General features: G+C 36.3%; 1 protein-coding gene across 1 annotated transcript in view; it reads right to left on the reverse strand.

Annotated features, from left to right (window-relative positions):
- Window positions 1-11608: 11608 nt before the first annotated feature.
- LOC141540807 (T-box transcription factor TBX21-like) overlaps window positions 11609-27470 on the reverse strand; it is a 31309-nt gene continuing 15447 nt past the window's right edge. The window contains exons 3-8 of the mRNA XM_074264760.1: window positions 27329-27468; window positions 21607-21761; window positions 21064-21185; window positions 15341-15499; window positions 14226-14287; window positions 11609-13832 (exon numbers count right to left, since the gene is read on the reverse strand). Coding sequence (XP_074120861.1) covers window positions 13181-13832; window positions 14226-14287; window positions 15341-15499; window positions 21064-21185; window positions 21607-21761; window positions 27329-27468 — 1290 coding nt within the window. The 3' untranslated portion in view covers window positions 11609-13180. The remainder of the gene's footprint in view (window positions 13833-14225; window positions 14288-15340; window positions 15500-21063; window positions 21186-21606; window positions 21762-27328; window positions 27469-27470) is intronic.

The raw sequence follows: 27470 nt of genomic DNA on the forward strand, positions 1-27470 counted from the left end.
CCAACAATGTATTCATTTCCCAGATTTCCCACATTCCCTCCAACATTCATTATCTTCTCTTGTCATCTTTGCCAATCTAAGAGGTGTGTAGTGGTATCTTAGGGTTGTCTTTATTTGCAATTTTTTGATGAAAATGTGATTTTTTTCATATGCCTAGAAATGGTTTTAATTTCTTCATCTGAAGAATGATTTTAATTTCTTTATCTGAAAACTGTCTGTTCATATCCTTTGACTATTTATCAATTGAAGAATGTCTTTTATTCTTATAAATCTGAGTGAATTTTCTATATATTTTAAAAATGAGACCATTATCAGAACCCTTGGATGTAAAAAAATATTTTTCCCCAATTTACTGGTTCCTTTCTTATCTTATCTGCATTGGTTTTGTTTGTATAAAAACTTTTTAACTTAATATTATCAAAATTAGCCATTTTGTATTCCATAATGTACTCTAGTTCTTCTTTGGCCACACATTCCTTCCTTCCCCATAGATCTGAGAGGTAGATTATCCTTTGTTCTTCTAATTTGTTTATAGTATCAATCTTTTTGTCTAAATCCTGAACCTATTTCAATCTTATCTTAGTATAGGGAGTTAGGTGTAGGTCAATGCCTTACTATTTCCAATTTTACCAGCAATTTTTGTCAAATAGTGAGTTCTTATCACAGAAGGTGGGGTCTTTGGGTTTATCAAACATTAGATTACTATAGTCAATCTAACTTATTCCATTGATCAACTTCTCTATTTTTAGCCAGTACCAAATGGTTTTGATGACCCCTGTTTTATAATATATATTTTAGGTGTGGTACAGCTAGGCCACCTTCATTTGCATTTTTTCATTGATTCCAATGGACTCTACTTGTGAAGCCATTCATGGTAACAACAATATTCAGCCCTTAGGCACAAATGGCATGAATCCTGGACTTGTACTCTCTATTTGTTCACCAGTCATGCCCTTTGTCCCCAGACAAGATATCCAGTTCTTTATGACTCTTCCTTTCTCCTCTCTTTCCTCTTTTCTCACACAATCCATCTCCATATTTCCAATTCTTCTCTCCTGACTTTTTTCTTTTTTCTTTCTCCAAGACTCAGACTTTTCTCTTCCTTGATCTGTCTATGCTTTTCCCTTACTCTAGGGAGCTAAATTGTTCAATAGGTCAAGAAATGGACAAGGAGTTAGAAAACCTAAGTTTAAATCATAACTCAGAAACTTACACCTTAACTGATCTCATTGTTTTTCTGAAATCATCAGTGGTCATTGTATCGATTGGAGCTTTGAAAGTTGTTTGTCTTTAGACTATCATTGCTATTTATTAATTTTTCTCCTAGTTTAGGACATTTTTTCAAAAATTTTATAAAGTCTTCAATATTGTTCTTATAATATTAATGGTAAAGTATAAATTATTCCTTTGATTCTGCTTATCTGACTCTGTAATAGCTAGTATAAGTTTTTCCATGACTCTTTGAAATCTATTTACTTATTTCTTTTTTTAAATAGTATTTTATTTTTTCAAATACATAGAAAGATAGTTTTCACATTTATTTTTATAAAACTTTGTGTTCCAAATTTTTATTCCTCCCTACCTTACCTCTATCTTCTCTAAGACATCAAGCACTATGGTATAGGTTAAATATGTGCAATTCTTTTTTTAAAGTAAGTTTTTAATTTTCAAAATACATCTAAATACATTTTACAAAATACAAAAAAGACTGTTTTCAACAGTCACCCAAAAAAACCTTGGGAGGTTTTTTGGGAACTTTGGGAAAACATGCTTTTCTTTTTTCCTCCATGCAATTCTTTTAAATATACTTCTATATTTGTCATGTTGTGCAAGAAAAATCAAAAAATCAAAAAATCAAAAGGGAATAAACCATGAGAGAAAAATAAACAAGCAACATTAACAACAGTATTAAAAAGATGAAAATACTATTCTTTAATACACATTCAGTCTTCATAGTTTTCTCTCTACGTGCAGATAACATTTGCTATCCCAATTCTATTGGAATAACCTTGAATAGCTGAATTGTTGAAAAAAGCCAAGTCCATCAAAGTTGATCATCACACAATCTTGTTGTTACTGTGCAAAATGCTCTCTTGGTTATGCTAGTTTCATTCTGTATCAGTTCATGTAAGTCTTTCCAGACTTTTCTGAAATCAAGTTTGTTTCCTCATTTCTGACAACAAAATAGCATACAATCATATTGCCATATCCCAATGAATTATGTCATTTCTCAATAGATGAACATCACTTGACTTTCCAGGTTTTTTGCCTTTCCTCCTTCCCTCCTCCCCAGTATTTTGCTTCTGAACACCACCTCCTTCAAACAGCCCTTCCCCCTTTATAGCCCCTCTTCCTTTTTTGTACCTTTTCCCTGCTACTTCTGTTTTTCCTTCTATTAGCTTTCCCCTTTTCTTTCCCCTTTCCCCTCCCACTTCCCTGTAAGGTGAGACAAGTTTCTCTGTGAAACCAAATATATCTGATAGTCTCTCTTTGAGCCAAATCTGATGAGAGTAAGATTCACACAATGTTCATCCCCCTCCTTCTTTCCTTCAATTATAAGTCTTCTTGCCTCTTCATGAAATGTAATTTCCCTCATTTTACTTCCATTTTCCTCTTTTTCCAGTCCAATCCCCTTTCCACCTCTAGTTTCTTTTTCATATTATCACAAAATAAGTATACCCATAACAGAGATATAGTTCTCAAGAGTTCTTTCTTTAAAAAAAAAAAAAAAAAAAAGGACAAAAAGTAAAAATGAAAAATGTTAGATAGGCTGGAAGGAAATAAGTGCATTGATTGTAGGTGAACCTGTGAATGAGTGTAATATTCTGGAAAGCATTTAATATTATACAGAACAAGTTATACCAGTGCAATAAACCAATGTGAATCCCTTGATTTAGGCATATCACTGCTTGGCTTATCTCCCAAAGAAGTAAATGAAATTGCAAAACTTTTTAGTTGCACAAAAAATATTTATAAAGTTCATCTTTCTATATGAAACTGCCTTATATGCATTCAGATTTCCCCAACACAAGGGATGAGGCAAAGGATCAAATTTGAAAAACTCAAGAAGACTAACAAAAAGAAGGGTAACAGTTCAAACCATAGTGCTCATTCTTCAAGCCCTGTTAAGTCCATCAGCACAAAAAGTAAGGAAAGAGGACTGAAGCTAGATGTAAAGAACATTCTGAATGTAGAGAGTAGAAAGCGAAAGCTTACAGCAGGTCACCAGAGACACATGGAATTTCTATTGCATATTCTTCCAGAAATGGGAGGAACAGCCTTCCTGTTCTACAGGAGAATCCTCTTCTGTTCTATGGAAAAGAAGATCTCAGATGATACACAATCTTTTCCACTTTTCAGGCATTACTAATAGAAACCAGGTAGGTAGACAGAGTGAGACAGAGAAGAAATTCTCTTTTTTCCCATAGGCTCACTACCATTTAATATTTTTCTTTTTGTCAACTTTTCCAGTATTATGGTATGAGGTGGTACCTATGAGCTGCTTAAATTGGCATTTCTCTAATTATTGATTTACAGTCTTTTTTCATATGGCTATGATTGCTTTTAACATAGACTTTTGATTTGTGAGTATTATGTGTGTGTGTGTAATATTCTCTCCATTTACACTGTGATAGTCTTTGTATAGGTTGTTTTCTGGGTCTATTGATTTCCCTCTGCATCATTTCATGTAGCTCTTTCCTCTCATCATATTTGTCATTTTTCCAGCAAAGTAATAATTTTATTCAAATATTCAAATTATATCCAAATAAATACATTCAAACATTGTTTATTTACCCATAACCCATATCTTCCTATAACCCCTCCAATGTGAACTATTTGAATCTTTTGTCATTTTTGCCAATTTGTAGGGGATAGATTGAAACTTGAAAGTTATCTTGTTTTACATTTCTTTTATTATTCTTTCATGTAGTTGTTACCACTTTGTCACTCTTCTTTTAAGAACTGTTTCTTAGAGCAATTTGGAACTATGATAAAAAAGTTATCAAACTGTGCATACCCTTTGATCCAGCAGTGTTACTACTGGGCTTATATCCCAAAGAGATCTTAAAGAAGGGAAAGGGACCCACATGTGCAAAAATGTTTGTGGCAGCCCTTTTTGTAGTGTCTAGAAACTGGAAATTTAATGGACCACAACAAAGTATTTTCACCTTTTTTGTTATTGTTTGCTTGCTTTTTCCCCCTCAATTTTTCCCCTTTTTAATCTGATTTTTCTTGTGCAGCATGATAAATATGGAAATATTTTTAGAAGAATTGCACATGTTTAACCTTCTGTCTAGAGGAGGGGGGACGGCAGGGAGAAAAATTTTGGACACAAGGTTTTGAAAGGCTGAATGTTGAAAACTATCTTTATATGAATTTTGAAAATAAAAAGCTCGTATTAGAAAAGATAAATTACTGTAATCTGTTTGATAGGATTTTATTGAAATTTTAAAAATCTATATTCATTCATGGAATGCTTTTTCCTGTGTTTTATCTTTCCTGGGCTAAACTATTAGTATTGTGTCTTTCTCATAAGAGGATTCTAGTAGGATGCTTTTATTTTTAATTTTTGAAAATAATTTGTGTAATATAGATAACAGCTTCTCTTTTAAAGTTTGATAGAACTTTTGAAGTATGAGAGAAGCTCTTCAATTTCCACTCTTTACCCTCTCCAATCAGAAGGAAGAGGGGTCCCAAGGTTAAAGGATACTGATGAGATATGAGTTCTAATGTTGATGTGATCTTGAAGGATGATGAAGTTCTTGTAAGTATGTTTGTAGACATATGATTTCGCTCCTGAGGACTGATTTAGATTCATACTTGTATTTTTTGTGTCATAAATCACAATTATCATTTTCTTTCATGTATTATTTGTTTCTACTATTTGTGTTGTGCCCCATTCATTCTTCAGGATTTCATTGGTTAAATCTCCATTTGGTTCTGTATCTTTTGCTTGTGAACTATTACTAATTTTGCTGTGTTAAGATCTTTAAGGGATGTATTTACTATATGTTCCTTTTTAATTTTTGTCATATCTCTGTACCCTAATACATTCTCAATATTTGGAAAAACTCTATGTGGTATTAAGGTATATATGGGTAGCTAGATGGTACAATGGATAAAGCACCAGGGCTGGAGTCAGGAAGAGCTGAGTTCAAATCCAGTCTCAAACACATACTGGCTGTGTGATCCTGGACAAATCACTTGAACATTGAAAAGAGAATAGACAAATAAACTACACTATACTAAAAGTAACCACAGATAGCAATCCAATATCAGTTGTAAACTTAATTGGTCTAAGTCCCTTTCTTTGCAACTAAGTTTCCAAAGGAAACATTAATTAAGCTACAATAATTTATAGAAAGTAACTGAATAGTGACAGAAGATTTCAAAGTCCTGTTCTCAGTTTTGGGTAAGTCTATCAAAAATAGGAACAAAAGAGAAAATAAAAAGCTGAACATAAATTCCTGGAGAAATAAGAGCTACAAGATATATAACATATTCTAATCAGAACAGCAAAATATTATAAATATATATATATATATATATATATGTATGTATGTTTTTGTTGAGTCATTTAAGTAGTATCTGACTCTGTGGCCTTATTTGGAGTTCTCCTGTCAAAATACTAATGTTCAAAAATTTTCACCAGCTCATTTTACAGTTGAGGAAACTGCAGCAAACAAGCTCCTCCCTTTGGTCACTTTTCCCTATGTAGCTCAAAAGCTTTTTCCTTAGGGAGAGTGGATCTTCCTATTCTTCTGGGTGTCACCTGGCCCCAGGAGATTTGGTTCATCTTCTCTTGAGGCAGGATGCCTTTAAGCATCAAATCTTTACAGATTATATTTACTGTAAGATCCTCATCTCCCTTTTATAGAATCTCTCTTTCCTCATAGAACATTCATCAGTGGTACCCCCACACACTATTTTTCCCTTGCAGTTTCAACTGCCAATTTTCAATGTTTCCCTTTGCCTCCTCATCCATTCCTTTATAGACTCTCATCTCCCTCATGACAATAACTCAAAGGAGTTATTTTTACTTCACTGTTAGCCTTTGACTTAACTGGAGTACATCATATATTTCTATCTTCTTCCTTTCTTCTCACTTTTTATTTTCTCAATTTAGTTCCACAAAAACATTGATTCACCTATAGGCAAGGTACTTTGATGTTTACTCCATCATGTTTCAGACAGTTTCTTCATCATCACTTTCATTTGGCTTCTCTTTAACCCTCTTGTCTTTTTATGTATATTTAGAAAGAAATCCCTTAGTAGTATCACTGCTGTTATATTATTTTTGTTATTGGTTGCTATATTTGTTCACTCTTATTTCTGTTGTCTGGGATGTTTGAGAAGCAAGCTATCTTTTTTGGTTTTTTTTTTTGTTTCTGGGAGCATTTATTAATGAAATCCATCTTTTTTTCATTGATGACTAGGCTCAGATTTGAAGAATAGGTCAAATGGCTATATCTTGAGGTCTGCTGCTCTTTGAAGCACATTATTCCATTCCCTCTTGGATTTTCTGGTGGCTGAAGAATAGTCTTGTGTTATTTAAATTTCCTTTCCTTTATATTGAAAGTTTTTTCTCCTGGTCACTTACAGATTTTGTTGTTTCTCAGTGGAGTTACTAAATTTAATTCTCATGTGTCTTGGAGTTTACAGCCATAGTTTTTGTTTTTTCTAGATATGATTTTCTCAACTGGTATTTTGTTTTCTGAAAACAGAAATTTTGGACAGTTTTTAATATTGTATTTCCTTGTATTGTTTCTTGCAATATAGTGTTCAAATTTTTGAACTTATGCTCTACATATATATGTATACATACATATATATATACGTATGTATATATGTATATATATATAACTTATGAGCTACATATATATATAAAACTCTTAAGCTGTCTCTTTGCATTCTATCTATAGTAAAAGAAAACTTGGCTTTCTTTTCATATTATTATTGTTTGCTTCCTTTCTTCCAATTTTCCTTTATTTCCATATATTTGCACTCTCAGTTTGTTATCTCTCTTTTCTTTCTTTGGTGAGACTTCTTGCTGTTATTGAAGTTTTTTTTGTTTGTTTGTTTGTTTGTTTGTTTGTTTTTGTTGTTGTTGTTTTACTCTGTCCATTATTTCTGCTGTGCAGACACAAATTCTACTCTCACAATTCCTCTTTCTACTTTAAACCTTTTGGGAATAGCATTTTCTTTTACATATATATATATGTAAATATATATATTATATTATTAATTTTATAATTATAACATTTATAGGTAATTTTTACAACATTATCCCTTGCCCTCCCTTCTGTTCTGAATTTTCCCCTCCTTATAGTATATCCTAGATACAATATATGTGTGCAGAACCGAATTTGTTGTTGTTGTTGTTGTTGTTGCAAAGGAAGAATTGGATTCGGAAAGTAAAAATAACCTGGGAAGAAAAATTAAAAATGCAAACAGTTTACACTCATTTGGGAATAGCATTTTCTTGTTCTATACTGTCTTCTAAATCCACATACTCCTCAGTCTCTTCAAATGTTAAATCATTTTCTGTTGTCTTGTGTTATTTATTCATAGATGCCTGGACTCAGCTATATTCCCTTCTGTTATTAATTTCCTCTTTTTTTTTTTTCTTATTTTCACCTATTGCTCCTTCTCTGATCTTCTCTCTTCCCCTCTGATGGCTATGCACCTGGGGCACTTGATCTCAATGTATCTCAGCCTTCCTCCATGCTCAGCCACTAATGACTGACCTGCCTTAATCTCTGGGTCAAGTGACTCCTAAGGCTGCTGGACCCAACAGATTGCTGAGTACATGGCACATAGTCATATTCATACAGATCCTTTTCTATTCTCTCTGTTCCTCAATTCTCTGACCAAGTGGCACACAGTGCTGCCACATTGCTATTGCAGTCTCAGCAAATTCTTGCCACTTGAAGTTTAGATCTCAATGGGAAAAGGGAGGTGGCATTGGGGTGTTCAGTTCATTTCTGTTTCAAAAATCTGTATCAGCTTCCACAGCTTTTCTGCTGGAAATTTGGTGAGCATTGGAAGATGGAATACTGAGTGAGCACTTGTTAGGGACTAAGGAATATTGGACTTCTCTGCTATTAGTTTTTACCTTATTTGAATTTTTGGCACACTAGTCCACTGCTCCAGAGCAGTCTAATGATTGTTACCCTGAGCTAAACTCTTGCAAGTTCCTAATATATCTTTGGTTTTAATTCTTCATCAATTGTGAAATCACAATTTTAATTTTTCAATACCATTGATTTGGTTTTCTTTCCTTTTTTAAGTGAAGTTAGCTAATAGTTTATCCATGTTGTTATTGTTTACTTTTAACTCATTCCTACTTTTACTTATCAGTTCAATTCATTTTTTTTGCTTTCATAAAGTTAATCTCTCTTTTGATTTTCAGGATTTCTACTTTAATGTTTATTTGGGAATTTTAATATGCTAATTTTTGAGAATTTTTTAGGTTGCATAATCAATTCATCATTTTGTTCTTTCTTTTATTGATGGAACATTCCTAGACAGGCCCCATCCATAGTTTCTGTCTGTCTTCTTTTGTTCACTTGGGCTCAAAAAAAGATTATGTGATTTTTTTTCTTGGATTTCCCAAGAATTTAGTCTGATTCAGTTTCTGGTGCACTTTTTAGATATTTGTGGTGATCTGTGCTGTGCTTCTCTTCTACTTCCTTTTGTCTTAGTTCCATCTAAATCTGCTAATTCCCTTTCCACTCTTCTATAGCTCTCATTTCTTTTCCAATATTTTGCTTTACTACATGTAAAGGGCTAGAACTGAGCAATGCACTTGGATAATGAAGCATGTGACACTAATTGCCAATTGGACAGTTCCCTATTAACTTGTTTGAAGGTTGACCTTCCCCAGCTGTTCTATGCTGACTTGATTGGTGGGACAAAGAGGGGGAAGTGACATGTGTGGGAGGAGTAGGAGGAGGAAGAGGAATTGAGACAAAGAAGCTGACTCAGTCTCTCCTGGTGTTTGAGGGAGGAAGGTGTTTGTGAGGTTGCTAGGCCTAACCCCCCTGACCTTGACTGTAAAAGATCAAGAATAAAGACGTTTAGTGATCCTGACTCTAGCTGATTTCTGCGAAGACAGAGTTCCAGCAACTATACTCATTGCTTAATTCCTTTCCTAAAACTCTTGCTCTATCTCTTTCAGGAATTCTAACTGAATTTGTGCCCAAGCTGTGTTTTTTGCTTTGAAGTCTTCTTGTATGTGTTTTGAAAACATCCCTGTCATCATAATAGCTTTTATTAATTCTTTTTTATTTAATATTTTATTTTTCCCCAATTACATGCAAAAATAATTTTAGCATTTTTTTAAATTTGAGTTTCAAATTCTTTCCTTTCCTCCCTCCTTTCATCTTCATTGAGAAAGCAAGCAATTTGATGTAGATTATACCTGTGCAGTCACACATAACATATTTAGCCATATTAGGCATTTTGAAAAAGAAAACACAGAACAAAAAACAAGTCCAAAACAAACAACAAAAGTAAAGAAATACTTTAAATTATGTTTTGATCTGTATTCAGTTCTTTCTCTGGAGATAGAAAGCACTTTTCATCATAAGTCCTTCAGAATTGTCTTGGATCATTTATTATTGAGAATAGCTAAGTCATTCACTGTTGATCATAATTCAATATATATTTGTTATTATGTAAACATTCTTCTATTTCTCTTCACTTCACTTTGCATCAGTTCATGGAAGCTGGCTTGTGTTGTTGTTTTTTTTTTTTTCCTTCCTCTCAGTCTTCTAGTTTATTTCTGTTTTTAGACTTCTTAGAAGCAGACTCTGTGGATCTGAACTTGCCCTCATGTTTTCTTGCAGTTTTGATTGTCATATTATTTCAGGTTCTCAGGAACAGCTCAGTCAGAAATCTTTAAGCTCCCAATCTTTGATGCTCCCAAAGTGATCTGCTCCAGAGCGAAATCTAATGATTGTTACCATGAGCTAAGCTCTGCAAGTTCCTAATCTGTCTTTGGGTTTGAGCAGCAGTAGAGTGCTGCTGCTAAAGTCAGCCCTTAACCAAATGGGAAACTCTTCTGGTTTAAAGAGGTAGAATTACAAGATTCCCTTTGAACTGGGATTCCCACCTTAGTTATTTCGCAGATTTTCTTAGACTTTATTTTGTTCCTGGAGCCCAAGACACATAGTGGTTGCTTTCATCCGAATTTGCTCTTCTCTGACCATTTCTTACTTTATAATACTTTCCCTGAACTGATTTTCCCTACCTCAGTTCATGCTGGATCTGTACCCCCCCAAATGAATAGTGGCAAAAGTTGCCAGTTAACACTTATTCCCAGACCTTGTTTGAAATCAGGGGTTTCAATATGGATCTGGGACTTCCTCTTTCCCTGATACATAGCTTCTCTATTCACTGAAATATTCCAAATAATGGACTCCTGAACAGACTCCTATCCCCAGTATTTATAGACCTTCCTCTGTCTCCCCATACTGACCTGAACTGGAAAAATGACTTGCTGTGTTTTTTGTTTTTGTTTTTGTTTTTTTGCATTTTCCCTTAAATGTTAGTCTCATGTATTTTCTAGCTATTTGGAGGGTTTTGGAGGTAGAAGAAAGGAAGCTTTTATTTACTTCTTCCTCCTACTCTGGTATTATAGTTCACTTTTTGTATTGTTTCTTACATTATGACATTCAGGTTGGTTTTTTTACTTGTTTTTCTTTGGGAGGTCTATAATCTTCTAGTTGTCTCTATGTATCCCATCTTTGAGACAATAAATTTGGCTTATAAGATTATGTTGATCATACTTTCTTTTAATTTTATTTTGTTTTTCTTCTTCCAGATTGTCCTTCACTTCTGTATGTTTGCATCTCTGATTAGTTATTCTGTTTCCCTAGAGGAACTTGCCAGCCTAGATTTAGATTTTCCTATTCTGCAACTTATTTCTGATTTGCAGACCATGAGTTTCTCACAACTTTCCTTAACCCTGTAAATCATCCAAAAACATCTTGCTATGCTTTTCATACTTCATTGGGATCCACAATATCCTCAGGTATTGGTTCATTATTATGTTTATTCATAGAAGTCTAGATTTTTCTAGCTCATCTGGAGTTATATTTCTTTCTGTCCATTGCCTTAATCATTGTCTCGTGATTTCTAGGCCAATAGAACCTGGCCTCAGCCTGATGCTAGACTCTTTCTTTCAGACTTAATGAAGTACCCTAAAGTCACATATATGTCCTGTCCCAGTTCCCATTATTATTCAGTTCTTTGGTTGACTTCTATGATAGCACAGAATGCTGCCACATTGCTGTCTTTAATCAGCAGTGTCCTTCAGCATCAGAAGGAGACTGGGGAGAGTTGAATATGTTATAAGCCCATGAGACAGTTTACATAGTCCTACCTGAATGATGGACAGTGTGAGAAGGAATGCTAGGTGAATATTAAGAGAACATTTGCCTTTTTCTAATCACACACAAAACATGGCACCCTATATATTTTATGTAGACCAATCTCTCTTGGGAAAAGATAGACTATAGAATGGTTGTCCAGTTGCACTTGAGTTTGAAAAAGCTATCATTTAAGGATTTATGCTAAAATTAAACACTACAGGAACTCATGATCACTCTCAAACAAGTGTACAAGGGTTTTAATTTAAACAACAAACATGACAAGGACTTTTTATGTTAACAGGATTGTGAAAGGAAGCATTACAGATACTGGTTTTAGCATATTCCCTGTGAAATGTGTACACTCAGAGGACTTTCTGAGAATTGTGATAACCATGTTAAAATTTCTCTAACAAAATTTAAATTGTACAGTAATTTTCATTACAGTAAGAAAAAAAGATTAGCCTTCTCTGCGGTTGTCATGTTTTTACCTCATTCGAGTTCTTGCTACCTTAGACCATGGATAGAACCAAAATAGCTTTATGATCTTCCTATCTCCTGGACTTCAGAGTCATGGGCAGGATGGGAGGAAAATTCAGGAGAATGCCTCCTTCTAGAACCCATGCTGCTTTGAGACAGAAATCACAACTCTGCTTTGTATTATTCAAGCAGCATTACTAAACAATGTAGGCAAGAAAGAGAGTACATGATTGGCTCAGTTCTTTGTCCCTTTTCAAAAGGCAGACAGCTTATAAAGGCTTTCTCAAGAAAGGGGAGGTGGAGAAGAGATGGAGAGGAAGAGGGAAGGAGAGAGAGGGAAGGAGAACAGACACAGACACAGACACAGACACAGACACAGACACAGACACAGACACAAAGAGAGAACCTGGAGGCTGGAAATTGGAAAATCAGAAATTCATCCTTGCTCTAATGTATAACATTATCCCAAGGGGAATCATACATTCTCTCTGGGCTCGGGTTTCCTTCATGGAACCCTAGGATTAATGATATCAGATAATTAATACCCTTTACCTACTCACCCTTAATTCCTTCACATTGAGACAGACAGCATTTTCCAAGTTTATTTAAAAGAAATAAACCAAAGATATTGGTATCCTATATCACAGACAATAAATAGCATCTTAAAAAAAAACCCCACATATTTTTCTAAAATCTAAATGTGAAACCAACCTTGCTCCACCCTCACCTTCATTTCCAAATATGCCAGTATACCCATCTCCCTAGGAAATAAAATACCCAGACTTTATTTAAGGACATTGGGAATCTCTCCCTAAGTCTGACCAGCTGCTCACACCTTTTTTTTTTTTTTTTTTTTTTTTTTTTTTTTTTTTAAAGGATGAAGGTTTTTTTTAAGGTTAAGTAAAAAATGAGCTAGGCACCATAAGGAATAAGAGAGAATATATTTCCCTCTTTCCTCCTCTCCTCAGCACCACACACCAAGACATATATCAAAAAGGAGCAGAATTCTTCCTTTGTGTTCTCCAGTAAACATTTGGAGGCAGCACCAGGGAAAGATAGCTGTGATCAGGGAGGATTAAGAAGGGCACGAACACCATTCCTTCTTTTGACTTTTGGGGAGCAGACATGAGGATCAAGAGAAAACAGACTTCTAGGTCCTGTTTTGGGCATTCTCCCAGGCTGGGCCTTCTGCTTTGGAGAAACACCATCAAAGACAGGTGGGGTCAGCTTGAATGTGTCCATCCAACATCACGTCTAATTTTTCTGGGCTTGAAGCAAGTCCCCACCTCCTGTTCCATCAAGAGCCAAAGGCACTGCTCCTCTTCTCAATTAAAAAAATATACTTGGTCTCCAAGCGGCTGTTCTTTCTTAAAAGGGGAGTCCCCAGAGGGGCCCTGGACAGGTGAAGAGTCATCCTTGCCTGAATCATAAGGAGACACACGTCTCCTCTTAGAGTCTCCTTCACTCAGTCCTGAATCATTAGAATCTGATTTGGGAGTATCAGTCCAGATTTCCTCCTCAGGCCTCTTCTCTTCCTGGGTCCCAATAATAGGGTCCATGGGCATCGGGGGCATAGATCGGAGCCAGCCCCCATTGTTGACTTTGGGGTTATACGAGGGAGAAGTCGACCAATCTCCTAGGGGGATCAGAGCATCTTGGCTGGGGTAGTAAGGCATGGTAGGTGGAGAAGTGGAGGGCAGAAGTCCAGGCTTCATGCCATTCATGCCCAAGGGGAGGATCTTACTGCTATTGTAGGAAGGATCATAGGCATAGTCCAATGGTGGCTGGGGAGCCTGCGTAAAGAGCCAAGAAGAAAGGGGTACTCCATCCTTAGGTTGCCCTTGATGTGGCTCGGGGTAAAAGGGATTGGGTGAGGAGTACTGGCTTGGCAAGTACCTACTCCTAGCCAGTAAAGGGTAGCCAGAAACTGGTTCAGGGGAAGTGGTGGCGCCAGTATCCACAGCAGCTGTAAGGAACCTTGAGAAGAAAGGAAGGGAGGGGAAAAAAACATAAGGATATTCTGCTCCCTCACCTCCAGTTTAGAGTCCCAGATCTGCTTCTTTTAACCCCATTTTATTTACTAATTTTCTTTTAAAATTTTGATAGTATTTTATTTTTCCAAATACATGTAAATATAGTTTTCAGTGCTCATTTTTGTAAGACTTTGTGTTCCAAATTTTTCTCCCTTCTTCCGTTACCTCCCCTCTCCCCAAGAGAGCAATCTGATATAGATTAAATATGTACAATCCAGACTTGCTTCTTATCTAATTGGTTTTCCCCTTCTCTATAACCAGCCCCAGCATACAGAATCCTAGCATAAGAGTATAGAGAGGAGAAGACTGAGTGAGGAGCTCCTCCCCCAACACTTACGTATCCAAGCTTTCTCTAAAGCCTTTGGCAAAGGGATTATTGTCGATTTTTAACTGTGTGATCTAGACATAAAAGAAATGAAAGCCAGTGAATGCTATGGTAATTCTCGTCTTTGGAAACTTAGAGCTACCCTCTGTAGCTTCCCCTCTGGGAAGATATCTGACCTTCATCTTTGCATTGGATGACCTCAGTTTCATCTGTAAAGTGGGGGAAGGGGAAGTGTGAGGGAGGAAAATATTTTAACTATTCCAGGTCATCTATAAGGGGAAATTAAGTATCTTGCCATCTTCTCTGATACTGTTTCCACTAGAAATACTATTACTCCAGAAGTAATTCTTCCTATCTTTAGGGAATTAATCCAGTTGGCATTGGGCCTTCTCTCTGGGGATTGAGCTGCTCTGACTTGTGGTTGAATTGAAAACCCATTTCCAGCCACACCATCTGAGCAATCTGAAACCATTTTTTCATCAGTCAGTCCAGTAATCTACCTGAGCCTATTTCCCTCCAATTCCCATTTTTTTATATTTCATTATGTGCCCCACCAGAGGATGAAGTTTTATCATATTCCTTATCATCTCTCCCTGGACCTCCCTCACACACACACACACACACACACACACACACACACACGCACACACGCACACACACTGGACACAAAAATTAATTGGCCACTTTTACTGGAAAGAACATAACATTCTATTGTTCTATGACTTCTTTATTCACAATTTCTGTGATCTCCCAAAACAAAAGTTCTTAACCTGGATTTCAGGGGTCCTTGAATTCAGATGGAGAAAAAAAAAAATCACAGCTTTAATTAAAACACACACAAACCAACCAACATAGGCTTTGCTGGACTAGTAACAAGGTCCATGAGACAAAAAAATATTAGGAAGTCCTGACCTAGAACAAAACATTCCCTGTCAATACTCCATTTCATTTCTTTTAAAATTTCCTCCCTTAGAATGTAAGCTTCTTCTCTGCAGGAATTATCTCACTTTTGTCTCTGTAATCCTAATGCCTAGCAATAATCTGCACTTTATAACTGATTGGCTGACTGATTCCCTCCCTCTCTTTCCCCTAGACCAGTCTTGATGTTCTAGTCGCTAATCCCTTACCTCAGAGTTCTGATATGCAGTCACAGCAATGAATTCAGTTTCTGGGAAGGTGAAGGTGTGAGTCAAAGAGGAGGGACCTGGTGTCTCGTGGTCTCCATCTCTCACCTCTTCAATGTGAAGTCTTGGCTGGTATTTATGGAGTGACTGCAATACAATCATCTATAATGGAAATCACAAGAAGTAAGTTCCCCTCCCCACCTCTATGGCCTCTATCAATAGTGACTGGGAAGATAAAGAAGGACTTTCTCTCAACTGAGATCTCTTCTCTTCATCCTCCATAGAAAATAAGAGAACTATTTTTTAGAGTAGGAAGGAACCATCTCCCACTTCATCCTAGGATATGAAGCCAAGGTGGTGGAGTATAAAGAAGTAGTACATTCTAGAAGCCAGAAGCACAGATTCAGTGCCCAGCAGGACAGGGTCTCAGCCCTGAGCTCAGAATAACTAGAGCTCTCCCAGAAGGGAAAGGAATCTGGATTCAGCACCCTTACCATAGGGTGACTCAGGGCAAATCAGTTCTCCTCCCCCTACCCCCCAAAAAGGCAGAGCCTCCCAGGGAGGCTGAGATAATAGATTCAGCACCAAAAGAAATTCTAGATGGGTGGGAATGAAGATAACGTGGAGCGGATCACTGGAAGAATAATTAAGCAAAAAAAGATAAAGAATCACCAAGATACTAGAGGTGCCCAAGCTGTGAACTTAGAAGAAGCAAAGACTCAAAGAAAAATGCAGCTTGATTACCAAATCAATTAGAATTCCTAAAAGAAATTATGTATGTAAGAATTTGTTGTTGTTGTTTTTAAATGGCTTAAAATGGTATCATACAATACTGCATCAAATTGCTTGCTAGCTTAAGGAGGGGGTAGGTAAGAGAGGAAGGAAAAAAATTTGGAACTCCAAACCTTACAAAAATGAATGTTGAGGACAGCTAAGTGGCACAGTGGATAGAGCACCAGCCCTGAAGTCAGGAGGACCTGAGTTCAAATCTGGTCTCAGATACTTAACACTTCCTAGCTGTGTGACCATGGGCAAGTCACTTAACCCCAATAGCCTTAGCATAATAATAATAATAATAATAATAATAATAATAATAATAATAATAATAATAATAATAATAATAATAAAAGTTGAACTTTTTACATGTAATTGGAAAAAAGTATATACTATTAAAATAAAATTTTTCAAAATGCTATTATACATAAATAAGAACAACAGAGGAAAGAATTAGAAAAGAAATGAATGCGATCTCTGGCCCATGGGACAAATCTAACCTGGTTTTTTTTTTTTCCTTTTTGGATATGGTCTGTGAGCTAAGAATAGTTTTTACATCTTTAATTTTTTTTTATCAAAGGGAGAATATTTCATGACACATCAAAATTACATTAACTTCAAATTGCAATATCCATAAATGGTTTTTACTAGAACACAGTCTCATTAATTTCTATTTTGTCTACAGCTGTTTCATGATTCAAAGTTGAGAAATCATAGCCAAGACTGTATGTGGTACTCTTATCCCTTTAACACTGCTGCTTGGTGCACTACAAATATCAGCTGATTATTATACCTCAGGGCTGCTAGGCATCGAAGAGGATAGAGCACAAATCCAATCTCAGACATTTACTAGCTATTTAACCCTGTTTGCTTCAGTTTCCTCATCTGTAAAATGAACTGGAGAAAGAAATGGCAAACCACTCCAATATCATTGCTAAGAAAACCCCAAATGGGGTCACAAAGAGTTAGATATGAATTGACAATTAGAAGTCATAACTTGACAGTTTAGAGTGTCACACATATTTCCATGCCATGACATTAAAAAAAAAAAATAACAAATGCTTACTCATCATGTTAAGAAAAGTGGACTTTGAAAAAGTGTGAATTAGTACTAAGACTAAGACTAAGCATTCTTCACAATATTATCAATTCACAGAAAAGTAATAATCCGAAAAATTAGAAAAATTTAAATGGAATATCTCATCACAGTAGAGAATTTCTTGTCAAAAATAAAAAATAAAATTGAGGCTGCAACTAGAGTTGTTTTTGATTAATTCATTTGGTAGCCAACAAGGAAAGCCATTGTATAGTGACCTCCAAAGTATGGTGAGTAAATTAAATTGTATTTAATTGCAGTAGTGAAAGAAATGTGTCCAGAAAATATAAAGTTGAGCTTTTTGTCTCAATTAAAATCATACACTTGTGGAGTGACATCAGTACCTGGCAGTACCTATCTGTGTGGAAAGATAATTTCAAGATGAAACATGCAAAATCTCATTACAGATCAATATTAACAGATGAACATTTGCAAGAGTTTCAATGATAGAGATCACTAACTTTGAACCCCAACTAAGCAAAATGCTATCCCCCCAATCCCAGTCTTCTTACTAGTAGAGTTGAATTACAAAAATATTAATCAATTATTATTATATTTTAAATTTCATCAATAATAAAATTGAGGAAAATTTTTTCTTTCATTATCTCATAGTTGAGGCATTATTACAGAACAATAATTACTGATAATATTATTATATAATATGTTTAATTTTGCCTTAGTCCACAAAGCCTAAAATATTTACTATCCGGATGTTTAGAGCAAAATTTGCTGAATCCTACCATAGAAGAGAATTGACAGCTTGACCAGTATAAAGCTTTACTAACAGACTTCCTTAAAATTAGAATGGACTGGGGGGCAGCTAGGTGGCACAGTGGATGGAGCACCAGCCTTGAATTCAGGAGGACCAGAGTTCAAATCTGGTCTCAGACACTTAACACTTCCTACCTGTGTGACCCTGGGCAAGTCACTTAACCCCAGCCTCAGGAAAAAAAAAAAAAAAGAAGAAGAAGAATCATTGAGCTACCTGAAAGCTATGATCAATAGATTAGAAAGATAAAGATTATATTTCTTTTTATTTTAATTAAATTTTATTTTATTTTCAGTTCCAAAATCTGTCTCTTTCCCTTCTTTTCCCCACTCATTGAAAAGGCAAGAAAAAAAATCCATTGCAAATATGTATAGATATGCAAAACAAAATTTTGCATTAATCATGTACTCTCCCCCCAAAAAATCTTTAAAAAGTAAATAGAAGAAAATATGCTTCAATCTCTAATGAGTCCATCATTTTTCTTTCTAGAAGTGGACAGAGTTTAATCATAAATCTTTTGGAATTGTGGTGGATTATTGTGTTGATTAGTTACCAGGTTGTTCGAAGTTGATTATCTTTACAATATCGTCTCACTATGTAAATTGTTCTTTCATTCTGCTCACTTGATTTTTTTATTAGTTCATATAAGTTGTCAGATTTTTCTGAAACCATAACCTACATCATTTCAGTAACTTTTTTCAGCCATTTCCCAATTGATAGGCATCCCTTCAGTTTTCATTTCTTTATTACCACAGAGCTCCTAGAAATATTTTTCTACATGAAATATTTTTCTACATATGAATCCTTTATCTCTTTATTTGATCTCTTTGGAGTATAGAGCTAGTAGTGGTATGTCTAGGTCAAAAGTTATGTACAGTTTAATAGCTTTTAGAATATAGCTCCAAATAGCTTTCTAAAATGATTGGATTAGCTCAAAATTCTAAAACTGTATCAGGATATCTATTTTCCCTCATCCCTCATTCCTCATCTTGTATTTGTCCTTTTCCCTTTTTGGGAAGAGGGCAGGGTCATGTTAGCCAATCTTATATGTGCAAGGTACTATCACAAATGTTTTATTTGCATTTCTCTAATTACTTGTGATTCTCAGCATATTTTTCTGTGGCTCTTGATAGGTTTTTCAGAGGAAGAAATTCCTCTGAAAACCAATTATTCATATCATTTAACCATTTATCTATTAAGAAATTGCTCTTATTTTTATAAATACAGTTCCTTATATGTTTTAAAAGTGAGACTTTTACCCCTATTGCCTCACAAAGAAAATAGAAAAAAAAAATGAGACCTTTATCAGAGAATTGCTATAAAGGCTTCCTATCCCCCTCTGTTTCCTCCTTTTCTTCTCATTTTAGCTGCATTTTAAAAATTATATAATGGAAATTATCCACTTTGCTTCCTGTAAATTTCTTTATATCTTGTTTGGTATGAATTCTTACCTTCTCCATAGATCTGACAGGTATATGTGCTAATATTTTTTTAAAAACCATAAAAAATAAGTATTGCCCAGATCCCTTTGTACCACAGGACAAAGTAAAAATAGAAAGAGTCCATTGATTAACTTCTGAAAGAAATTCAAAGATGAAAATTTATAAGAACACAAGAGCTAAAGTGAAGGGTTTCCAGGTTAAAAAAAAGAAAGAAAGAAAGAAAGAAAGAAAGAAAGAAAGAAAGAAAGAAAGAAAGAAAGAAAGAAAGAAAGAAAGAAAGAAAGAAAGAAAGAAAGAAAGAAAGAAAGAAAGAAAGAAAGAAAGAAAGAAAGAAAGAAAAAAAACTACTGCAAGTTGCAGAAAGAAAAAATTTAAATACCAGGGAACCATAGTCAGGTCACACAAGATTTAATAACTACCACCATAAAGGAGCTGAAAGTACTGACTTGGATATTCTAGAAAACAAAAACTATAGGCTTAAAACCAAGAATTAACTTAATCAGCAAAACTTAATAAAATTCTATTGATGGGTGATGGTGGGGTGGCAGTAGACCTTTAAATGAAATAGACTGGATAATTTTCAAGTATTCCTGATGAAAAAGATAGATGAGTGGAAACTTAAAATGTAATCAGGGGAGTAAAGAGAAACATATAAAAGTAAATACAGCCAAGTAACTAGAAAAGACTTCATAAGGATGAAGTATTTGAATTATAATTCAAAAGTGGGGAATGTGGGAGGGGGAGAATGATATAAGCAGCATTTGAAAGCCATGAAGTCAAATAGAAAGAGTCAAATAAGATGCAGAGATATGGAATGAGTTTTCTTGTTTCAATTATCTTAAAAGTAGGAAAGGGAAGAAGACAAGAGAAGAGAAAAAGGGGGAAAAGTGGAAAGGTGTATTGGTATTGCATATAATTTGGAGGAAGAATATGTAAATGAGACAGGAGTAGGGAGGGCAGGCATCATTTGAACCTCACTTTGAACTGATGCAGAGTAAAATGAACAGAAATAGAATAATTTATACTATCAAACATTGTAAAACAAACACAAACTTTGAAAGATTTAAGAATTCTGATCAATGCAGTGTTCAATCAGAATCCCAAAGAACCAGATGGTTTGTTGACTAAGAGAGATTGAATTATTTATGTAGAGTGAGAAATGACTTTTTAAATATGACCAATATGGGGATGTGTTTTATTTGACTATACTTACTGGTTGCCTAGTTTAAAAAATGTTTATAGGGGAGGGAGGGTGTGGGAAGAAGAGAGGAAAGATACTTAGACCAGGCACATCAGTTGACAAAAAAATACTATAATTTTATTTTGAAATTAAAAAAAAATCTATCTCTATTTTCTTTGCTTTATGGGTAAAAAAAAAAAAGTATTGCATCAATTAATGCAGCTTGACCCTTTGAGCTATTTTTACATTACAGTCTTTCCAATGTAAATATTTTAAAAATAAAATTTAGTTTTTAAACAAAAAAACTAAAAAACTTCCTGCTTACAAAATAATTTGTTATAATATCTCATTCCCTGTTCTTCTACCACCAGAAAGTTCTTCAAGTCTAGCTTCAATCTCCTTTTTTCTTGTTTCGTTTTCATGGATTTGGAAGGAAATGAAGGATGGAGATGATGGGGAGCTTACCTGAGTCACATTATTGGAGGCTCCCTTATTGTTGGTCAGCTTGAGTTTTCCGAATGATATTTCTTGTCGCATCCAGTGGGCTCCTGTGTTGGGTGAATCTGGGTGGATATAGAGCCTATTCCCTGTAGAAAGAATAACCTTGTTGGTATTATAGATCTCTTATGGACATGATCGTGGGAATTTCCTGACTAGAGAGATCCGTTATGGGATTCAGGGACAGAAGGAGGTGCTATGATTTCTTGGATGATGGGCTGCAGGATCATCTGGTATTGGGATAAAAGTATAGACAGATCTAGAAAAAGAAATATCTGGAACTTGGGGGACGGGAGAGACAGGAAGAGAAGGGCTAAACGGACGAGAAAGGTTAGTAGGAGGGGGGAAGAATGAGAAGAAGGAACAGGGAAAGATGAATAATAAAGGAAAGGATGTTGGAAGCAAAGGCATTAATTAGATTTGTTGCCACGAGAGGGCGCCCCAACCTCAGAGACAAGGGCAAAATCTCACTGATCCACTTCAGTCAATCCCCGAAGTGACTCTCCCTACCTGGCATATTGTTCTCCGCCTTCCCACATTGAACCCATTTGCCATTCTGATAACGCCAGTGATGTTGATCTACCAACACCACTTCCACAAACACTCGGTAATGGGCAACAGGGTCCATCCCGTGAATCGTGTAAGCCAGGAAAGGAAACATCCGCCTGTGAAAAAAAGAGAATTATTTTTATTGCTCAGCTCACATCCCTCCGGGCTTTCAGAGTCTTTAGGGCTGAGCAGAGCCCTGCCCTAAGTATAAATTATTTTAAATTGTTCTTTATTTCTCTATTACTAAACACGTGGGCAGAGAGAATTCAACAAATGTTTGCTGATTGATGGATTAATTTTTCCTTGATAGAGGTGTTAAATTTCCATTTTGACATGGACTAATTTTTTCCATCAATAAAAATAAGCTTTTATTAAGTACTTCTTTTGTGCAAACTGCTGTAAAGGTGATGAAAAAACAAAGATAAATCCATACAAACCTTCTCTTTAACTTTATTTATTGTTGAAGAAAGAAAGGAAAACTTAAAATCTAGTTGCTATCTCACCATCTTCCAACGGGTACCAGACATCACTCAGTGACACCTGAGTCATCCAATCTGATCACCTCAAAAGGCAAGGAGGTCTTTTCTAAAAGATGGGACATTGTGAAGCCCTTTTGCCAGCATCCTCAGTCAAGTCCAGGAAGAAGCTAAACCTAAAGTTATGCTTCTTCTTCAGATATGGAAACCTCAACTTCATCACAAGCAGTCACTAATCTCCCTCCCTGCCATCATCAAACATTCCCCTTGTTTTCCATAAACTACTGGAGCTGTGATCAAAGAGGCTGGACCCAGGTACATTTGTTGGTCCCATCTCCTCCCTTCAACCCTTTATTTCACACACACACGCACACACACACTGCAAAAGAGAAACTAAAGATGATCTGGGCAAGTGCAGGAAGCTCCTTTTCCGCCTGCCCCTTTCAAAGGCTCGATTAGACAAAACCTCTTCTTCCTCCACTCTCTAAACCTGGCTTTAGTGTTGAGCTTGAGGACCAAGGAGGAACATTTGAGGATTTTTCAACAAGGAGAGATAGAGTAGATGGCAGGTGAGAAATGGTACTCTATGAACCCCCACATTAACCCTTTGACTCCCAACATTGCCATAGCACAGCTTCGTCCTTTCAAGTCAAGAGCCATCATATTAATATATTTAGGAAAAAATAATTCTTCATTGTAGATGAAATATTTTCCACACAAAATACCGCCTCCCTCCCATAAGCTGGAGCAACTACTGCCATAGTTAAAACACCTTTTACTTTCCTCCCCTCTCATTTCTCATTCATTAAGCTCTTAGGTTAAGGATCTTCTTTTCTTGGTGAAACAGGTCTGGAGGATCTGGACTTTAATCTATGAAAACCTGGGACAGGGATCTTCCCCTCCAACACCCCTAACCCCTCTCTAAAAGCACAGAGGATGAGGGACAGTTAGGGAAGGGGTTTGATAGGGATCAGGAATACAAATTCCAAAAGGACAAAGGTCTAAAGACACCTGCTAGAGTCAGATATTAGAGGCCAAGAGAATTCACTCATTCAGAGGTTGTACTTGCAAGGGTCAATGAAGGGTGTGAAAAGGGTTTCAATCCCATTTTTATCACCAACTCCTTGATGAGAGACAAACCCTTTGCTCAGTCTCTCCACCTTCAGTTAACATTTTCCCAAATGAACTTCATTTCCAAAAAGATAGTGGTATTTCTCACCTCCAAGAGAAATATTTTTAAATAACCTTGGAGGGATAGAGAAAGATGAGAATGGAATAGACAATAAGAAAAATCTGTTTTACTCTGATTCCCCAGAGTCATCTGAGACCCACAAAAAGGCTCTAATTGCTACCCTAATGGTTAATTTATTTATAGAATAAGAAAGAAGCAATAGTGTTCAGTAATGAGGATATCAGAACTTGATCCCAGAAAGGGGGATAAAATTCTCCATACAAATTTTTTCCACCTTCCTTCCATTTTTTTGAGCTGTGGTTTCTTCATTTTTCAGATGAGAGAGTTGCCTCAGAAAGGCACCCTTATAGTTCTAAGTAATTTAACCCACCAAAATGTAGAAGCATGGGGAGTTTTCTTCCCACCCTTCCTCTTCCTTAACCACACTTAGTTTCTAGTCGATTCAAAGCTCTGAAAGATGGTCACAAATATCATCCTCCAGGGAAAAAGGGACCAACAAGTGTGCTCAGGTCCATCTGTGTGTGAATCTGTTGAGGGGAGGAGTGTGACTATCAGAGAATAATTGTGTGGCTCATCAAATGTTGATTTCTCTTTATATATTATATATATGTATATATATATATATATATATATATATATATATATATATATAACACACATGTGTGCACACACACACACACACACCCTCAGAAAAATGTATTTATGTCATTGCTGTCACCAGTTACAGTTATTATGGCTTGGCAGATTGGAGTTATGAACGCTGATTCTACTCAACCTTTTACATTATACACAATTTTTCTTTTAGAATTAGAGGTAGTGAGACTTTTCCGATGATTTTCTGCTTCCCTTAGAAGCAATCAACTACAATTCCTTCTCTTCTCCACTTAATATCAATTCCTGATTGATGGGGGTGAGGGATGGAAGTAGAGTGCAATTGGATTTCAAAGCTAGAAAAAACTTTAGAGATGATCATATAGTCTGGTTCCCTCATTTACAGATGAGGAATCCAAGGCCTGGAGAAAAGACTGTGACTTGTGTAAGTGTATATACATATATAACTTTAGATTAAATTTGCACCTGTATCACAATATATAGGCAGAGGTGCAAATTTAATTGATACCTAGGATCTTTCTACTAAAAATGGAAATGTACAATTGCAATGAAGTAATGAACACACAGGCAGACACATACATAAAAAATACAGAGACTCAGCCTAATAACCATCAAACACAAAAGTACACCCTAAATTCCATTCAACAAACATTTTCATCCTAAAGAAACTTTTTATGTATTTATTTATTTTTAGTACACATCATGTTGGGAGAGAAAAATCAGAATAAACAGGAAAAACCATGGGAGAGGGGAAAAAAAAAAAACAGAAAAAAATGAAGTGAACATAGTATGTATTGATTTACATTTAATCTCCATAGTTCTTTTTCTGGATGCAAATGGCATTTTCTACCCAAAATCTATTGGAATTGCTTTTGATCTAAAGAAACTAAACTATTCAGAAGACTATCCATATAGAAGACTATAGGATGTTGTTAGCAGTGGACAGGACTTATGAAATCATTTAATTTAATCCTCTCACTTCTCAAACAACATATATATATATATATATATATATATATATATATATATATATATATATATATATGTATATATTCCACAGGTAGGGAATTACTTGCCCAAAGACATGTCCAGAGAGTGGAAAAACCATAATTTTTCCCACTTCTTAACAGGAGGCTCTACCCCCCAGACAGAACCACTGTCCTCTTGTCATTCAAATGCCCTCCTCACCCATAGATCTAGAGTTGTGCTGGCCAGTCTTATTGAGATATGGGTCAGAGAGGTGGTCGAGATTAGCAGGACTTGGAAATAGGTGAATCACAAAGTTAAGGGTTATCCCTTAGAGATAGAGAAGAGAGTATGGTCTTCTACTTCAGTGTGGAGGAGATTTTTAAAAAGAAGGAAGAAGGTGCTGATATGTATGTTGGCTGGTGGCTTTGGAGAAATCTGCTGAGAGTTTTGCAGAGATAGAATGATAGAAATGAAATACCATGGAATGCTGGTGAACAAATAGAAAAACCCCTGAGTCATTGGACTCAGCCTAATAAAGGATATAACTGGAAAAGATCTGGGCCCTAGTATAGACTCTTCCATAAATGATCATTCAGGTTTGTAATGTGCTTCACAGTTCATAATTTGCTTTCCCCACTGAGACTATATACAACTCCAATACGTTAGTCAATCAATAGGCTCCCAATTAAACTCCCAAGAAATGCAGAGAAAAACCACAATGGTCCCTATACTCAAGGTGCTTAGGTTTTAGTGGAGAAGAAAATTGTCAAATAATTAGGTTGCATACTCAATACATATAGAGCAGATGGAAGTCAACTTTAGAAGAGAAAGTTATTTTTATAAATTAGGAAACTGAGGCACATGACTTGCTAATGTCAAAAAGCATCATAGTCTGTGCCACATCTTTCAGCTATATCATATTGTCTGAATTCCTATCTCCTCAGCCACAAAATGAGGAGATTGGCCACTATAGGATTTAGCCCTAGAAACGTCCCAACCTCCTTAATTTATAAATGAGGAAACTGAGGCCTGGGTGATTTGCCCAAAATCAGAGGAGAGAGTAAAGACATTAATCTGGGTCCTCTGACTCCAAATTTTTAGTTTCCTTCCTACCCCTATCTATGATTTGGTCAGAATTAGAATTCCTTTGAATATCTTGACATTTTCTATTTATATCCACCATCACTCCTATCAGTTAGCACAGTGGTTTTAATCTAGTAAGCATCTATTAAATAGTCAGTTTTACTAGAAAGGGAAGACATTTAGATTTTCTTTTTCAAACCATGCCCCACCCTATTCTCAAAGACCTCAATAGAATTAGTTAATGCCCGATTAAAAGTGGAGAATCTAACTGGAGTGAAGGCCTCTTAATAAACGATTGAATATCTCATTACATCTAATATGATTTCTAGTTACCTAAAGGAAAAAGTCCTATAAGCACCTGCAACAAAGGTTCAAATAGCAACCGACATAAAATTGTGTAAACAATTGCTTATTAAAAAATCACCAACAGGTTACAAGTTTCTCTTTCTTCCCCACACTAGAGGCCTTTATCCGGAAGCAGCATCCTCTACCCTAAATGCTACTTTTTCACTCCCCCTAACCCCTCCACAGGCAGAGTCCACTCACTTCTCAGCTTTTCCAAAATGGGGGAGAGGGGGAGGGGGAAGGGAAAGGGATATTAATTCTATTTCAGCAGCAAAACCCCAGGGGAAGGTTAAAATGAATCTGAGAGGCTCGGGGATCCTTGAGTACACTTCAATTCATTGCCCTTACCCTTAGGGTTGAAGGACATCACTGTCCCCCTCCCATCATCTCTGCCCCCTCCCCCCATCAACAAATACACACACAGAGACATATGATCTCAAAGCAAGACCGGAAAGGAAACTTGGAGAGGGCATCTGTGTCACCGAATCCAGGCCCCCATCAAAACTGGCTTCTGCACAAGAGCTGCTGAAGGACAGAGGGACTCAAGAGCGACAAGGGAGGCAAAGTAACCCCCTGCCTTCCCCAATCACCTATCCCCTCTCTATTCTCTGTTCGTTTTAGTAAAAAGTACGCACAGAAGCAATTTCTCCGAGCCTCAGTTCTTCATATCCTTCACCGTACGTTACAAAAAAGGGGATCGAGGCAAAGAATACTCTCACCTCTATTGCAGGCTTCCCCTCAACAATTCCTGTGTAACACCCCCTCTTCTCTCTGAGCTCCATTGCCCTTCGGAGACATACACTCTGTACTCGGTTAGAGTTAGGGGCTGAGGGAGCTGGGAGGCAAGGATCTCGAGCCAGAGGGGCCTCCTCTCCCGGACTCTAAGCGCTTCACACAAAACCTCAGCTTCTAGTGAATTTGAACGGCGTTTGAAAAAGGGAGATGTGGTCGTGGTTCCCGAACCCCTGGAGGACCCAGGCGTCTAGCCCCACAGCCGCTCACTTACCGGCCCTGCTTGGTAATGATCATTTCGGTCTGCTGCCTATAAAACTTGAGCCACAGAGAATGGTTGCCGAGGACCACTTTTAATTTCCCGGAGAAAGCGGTCCCGCTGCAGGGGTCCCTGGCCCGCAAGCCCAGATTCGCCT

The sequence above is a fragment of the Sminthopsis crassicaudata genome, chromosome 4 (assembly GCF_048593235.1).
Source record: "Sminthopsis crassicaudata isolate SCR6 chromosome 4, ASM4859323v1, whole genome shotgun sequence".
In the NCBI taxonomy this organism is placed as follows: domain Eukaryota; kingdom Metazoa; phylum Chordata; class Mammalia; order Dasyuromorphia; family Dasyuridae; genus Sminthopsis; species Sminthopsis crassicaudata.